The 4,147-nt window shown below is 48.8% G+C and overlaps 1 protein-coding gene across 2 annotated transcripts in view; it reads right to left on the bottom strand.

Moving 5' to 3' along the window:
* Positions 1–7: 7 nt before the first annotated feature.
* LOC104396372 (hepatocyte nuclear factor 4-beta-like) overlaps positions 8–4,147 on the bottom strand; it is a 24,724-nt gene continuing 20,584 nt past the window's right edge. The window contains exons 8-10 of one of the 2 annotated variants that reach the window (XM_010006210.1): positions 2,142–2,378; positions 1,359–1,472; positions 8–383 (exon numbers count right to left, since the gene is read on the bottom strand). In XM_010006210.1, the coding sequence (XP_010004512.1) occupies positions 247–383; positions 1,359–1,472; positions 2,142–2,378 (488 nt within the window). In that variant the 3' untranslated portion in view covers positions 8–246. The remainder of the gene's footprint in view (positions 384–1,358; positions 1,473–2,141; positions 2,379–4,147) is intronic. The other variant, XM_010006211.1, reaches the window with a different exon arrangement.

Here is a 4,147-nt window from a genome sequence, read left to right as displayed (position 1 = left end):
TGCTGAAAAGAGCATTAACCCCACTCCCTTGTGGGAGGAGGGTGAGGGTGGTGGGAAGACCCGTGGTGAGGCTCCTGCTGGGGTCTGGTGCCTGGGCTGGGACTCACGGCCGGGGAAGGGTGTGAGCAGCAGATCCGGCTGCAGGCAGGGGGCTGCTGTGCTTTGCCTCTGCAAAGAGAAAGGGCCCGTTTCACTGTCAGCACAGTTTTCATTCACATTGCTCCCAGCTTCTCCTTCCACCTCTCCCTATAAAATCTCCTGCTTGGGTATCACTGTCTGAGGCAAGAGCTGCGCTACGGCCCTGGGGCCTGTGCTAGGGCCTAGTTTATAGTCTTCACTGCCTGTGCTTGTAGAAGGAGATGGAAGGGATGCTTCAGGAGATGCTGTGGGAGAGAAAAGAGACAGAATTAACGCGGACCTGAATGCTGTTCAGTAGAGCAGTGCCCCAGCAAAACCAGCAAGCCAGCCTATGAACACCAGCCTGGGGGAGGAGGCAGGGGGATCCAGCCCAAATGTAGGCACATCCTTCCTGGTTTGTGATGAGGCACAGGGGGAACTGGAGGAGACTCAGGGGAGCTGATAGTCACAGACCAACTCCTCTCAGTGTTTTACACTTTGGAAATACCCCCGGCTGCTTTTCAATCCTTCCTCTTCTTGTCAGAGGAAAGCTCAGCCTGCTTGGCCACTCTCCTTCATTTACAGAACACAGCATCTCTCTAAGATCCACCATTAACATTCACGTGGCTGAGAAACTGCAAAGTGTGCTGCAAGAGGTAGATGACTGGCAGGAGGAGACTGTGTGCAAGACATGATTACATGGCAGTGGCTGTGAAATTGCAACCCATCCACTTTTGTTCTGAATAGCACAGTCCCTTTGCTCCCACAGCAGATGAATTAAATGCCTGGACAAGCAGGCAGTGCCCAGCAGCAGTGCCTGAGTGGCTGGACAGTCTTGTATTCAGGTCATATTATGTTCTGGTTGACAGCAGCCAAGACACTTTGCAACTTGGAAAGTCTTGCCACTAATAGCTGCCTGTGCTGCTTGGAGGTGTTTCCCAGCCCTGCCCACGTTCACAGAAACACACTGTCACCCATCTTGAGGGTTTTTCAAATCCTGTGATGTTAAGTAGCATCTATAAATCCCTCTGGATTGTGCTATTACATGAAAATTTCAGCTTTGCTTTTGGTAGCAGCTTTCCAGACTGCAGAGTAAGGAATTCAGCCTGAGGAGCTGGGAACTCTCATTCAATTGTAATGCAGAAATGCATAAATAAACCCAAAGGTTTTTTTCATTGACTGCTGCTCCTGTTCAGCCCCCTTGTTGTGCTGACACTGACAGCATCAAAATGGACACTTACGGTCTGGAGCAGCATGAATAACAGAGCTCATGCTGCTTGGGAGGACGTGTCCTGGCAGTGGGTCCAGGTTGAGGTGGGAAGGTCCTGACTGGTACTGGAGATCAATGGTGGTTCCTGCAGTGAAAGTGGGAAATGACATCATTCTTTGTAGTTCCTGAGAAGCCAGATGCTCTGGGCCAAATCTGGGGTTTTTTTTGCAGAGAATGTGGAAGACCTCTGTGGGTGGGGGTTAATGTCCTGGCTTGTCTTTGCTTCCTTCCTGCTCCAGCCATCCTCTTTGCTCACAGCCTTCTCACTGTCTAAGGAAAACCTCCCAGGATGGCTGAGGTTTCAGCTAATGCCCACCCACACTGTTCATCTCTGTCTGTGTCCTAATTACTGCTCTTACCAGCATTGCCCAGATAGTTATAGTTTTTGCATATGGCTAACAAAAAAATATGTCATCTCCTTGCAAAGTGCATCACTTTGGTAGCTTGCTTAAAATTCAAGTACCCTGCTGTTGTGAAGCACCACAGAGAGTAACCAGTTCTATAGAACTGACCTGGGCCAGATTTTAGAGATAGGGTGGAAAGAAATAGCTTGGGTCTTGGCCCAGAGTGAGAAGAACCCATGTTCAAGCTCCAACTCTGCCTGCTTTCACATCCCTCCTCCCAAGAACAAGTTCTCTCTCCCATACATCCCCCAGAGAAGGACACAAGCCCAGATATCAAGCCCTGTCATAACTGAAATAGCTTCAACTTGACTGACTGAAATAAAATCACCCTTTCTCAGCAGGGTTCCTACCTCCCAGCAGCATCTCCTGCAGCAAGCTGTCGATCCTGGCCACCCCAAAGAGCTTTACAAACTGGACTTGCTCTATCATCTGCCAGGTGATGCTCTGCAGGGGGGGCAGCAGGAGGAGGATGTCACTGAACCGGCCCCGGGAGTCGTACTGCCGGTCGTTGATGTAGTCCTCCAGGTTGACCTGGACCTGGAAGCGCATGTTCTTCACCTTCCCTGGCTCACTCAGGCCTTTGCAGTCTGGGAAGGGGGGAAAAAATGAAGTTAATTGCTGGCCCGTGCAGCTGAGAAGTGTTACCTTGTCAGTCAGGCTCTGTAGAGGGAGAAGGACGAGATGCTGTGGATCCTCTGATAATTATCTCTCAGAGGCTCCGAGTTTATCCGACAGGATTAGCATTGGGCTGCCACCAGTTTGGATCTCAAATGGAATACAGGGAAACAGTAAGGGGAATTTGAGGGGAATCAGCAAGAAAAATAAGAGCTTGCTTCAGATGGGTAAATGCAGCCAGTGCCGTTAGTGACAATTCAGAAGTTGAGCTGTATTTGTGTTTCTGAGAAAAATGCCTGAAATTTCCCCCTGCAAGCCTGGTGTCCCAGGTGCTGCTACCAAATCCACATAGGTTTCGTGCCTATCTGTTGCAAATACACCTGCTGCAGCATCAGATTTCTTGACTTCTTTACTTTGACCCGTGGTCAAGCCATTTTTCATGGATCTCTTACCCACTTTTGCTCAATCATCAAGTAAATGTGCACTCTGGGTAGGGTGAAGTGCTGGGATTTACAGCTTTCCACTCACTCCTGCCTCTCCTGCTGCCTAAAATTGAGGTGTTTTGGCTTGTTGGACCATCCTTCACTGTCTACAAAGAAGCCGCTTGCACCACAATGTAGAGAACATCATGCCAAGAGATTAGACCAAGTGGTTAATGAACTATTCTGTGCTGGTTTGTCATTCTGTGCCTACTTGTTAGCCTGAAGAAATTGCACTTCTGCAAAGCTTCCCACTTTTTCCTTTTAGATCAAATCACAGCACCTCACTGTCCCACTGATCTAAAGCTTCACTGAGATACTGATCAGCTGAGAAGGTAATTTGTCAAACTCAATTTAGGAATGAGATCCTTATTCAGATTTGCAGCAGGCTCTTTGACAAGCCAAAGATCTTGACGTTTGTAAAACTCCTGCATCTTGATCTCAAACCAGCAAATGCAGCAAAAAAAATGACTGATTTTTTTAGTCTAATTTCCCTGTGGTAATAGATGCCAAAGACAAAGGGGTGTTGTTCTGGGGTTGAGGTAGTTTCCCCATCTCTTCTCCAAGCTACACACCACAAGGACTCAAGTGTTAAACTAAGGGAGTGGTGGGGGTTCCGTAGACACGTAGAAATGGAGGCATTTGGGGGAGAACCTGGGCTGAGACAGAAACCCCTGTGTTTGTGGATGAGAATACAGCCAGGGTTCCAAAGAAGCTTTTGTTTGCCTCTGGGTGTTTCCCTTCTCTCCACCCAGTGTGGATCAGCCCTGCCTCTCCCTGTGCTGCCTGCCAGCAAGATCCATTAATAGACATCCTGGATATCTCTGGGTATTCTGAGCAGTCCAGCTCTCTGGACTCTGTGGTTTTTAATGCTGGTTTCTGACAGCTGATGGATGCTCCACACTGCTTCTCAGCTGACTCACTTATGCATAATTCAATGAAGGCATATATGCCCTTAACAGTCAACTCCTTCATTTCAGACTGATGGGCCTTCCTGAAGCCAAGCTACAGAAGCAGCAAAACTTCTCTAGAGCCTTCAGAGTCTTGCACATCCCTCTGGCTGGAGTTACTACTTGCTCAATAGTTCAGATACAGGTCGCTCCTACCACATCCTTGCTGCACTGCTGAGCATTGGTTGTTACAGTAGAGACAGGGGGAAATGTGGAGCTGCTGCAAAGGGCTTTTCCTGGGAACTGGAGACCCCTCAACTCCTTTTCAAGCCCCATGCCTGGCAATCAGGAAGGAAGAAGCTTACCTGGGTC

Source organism: Chaetura pelagica, unplaced genomic scaffold, assembly GCF_000747805.2.
Source record: "Chaetura pelagica isolate M959 unplaced genomic scaffold, ChaPel_1.0 scaffold139, whole genome shotgun sequence".
NCBI lineage: Eukaryota > Metazoa > Chordata > Aves > Apodiformes > Apodidae > Chaetura > Chaetura pelagica.
Note: the sequence above shows the minus strand (reverse complement) of the source record. Positions and strands in the feature narration are given on the sequence as shown.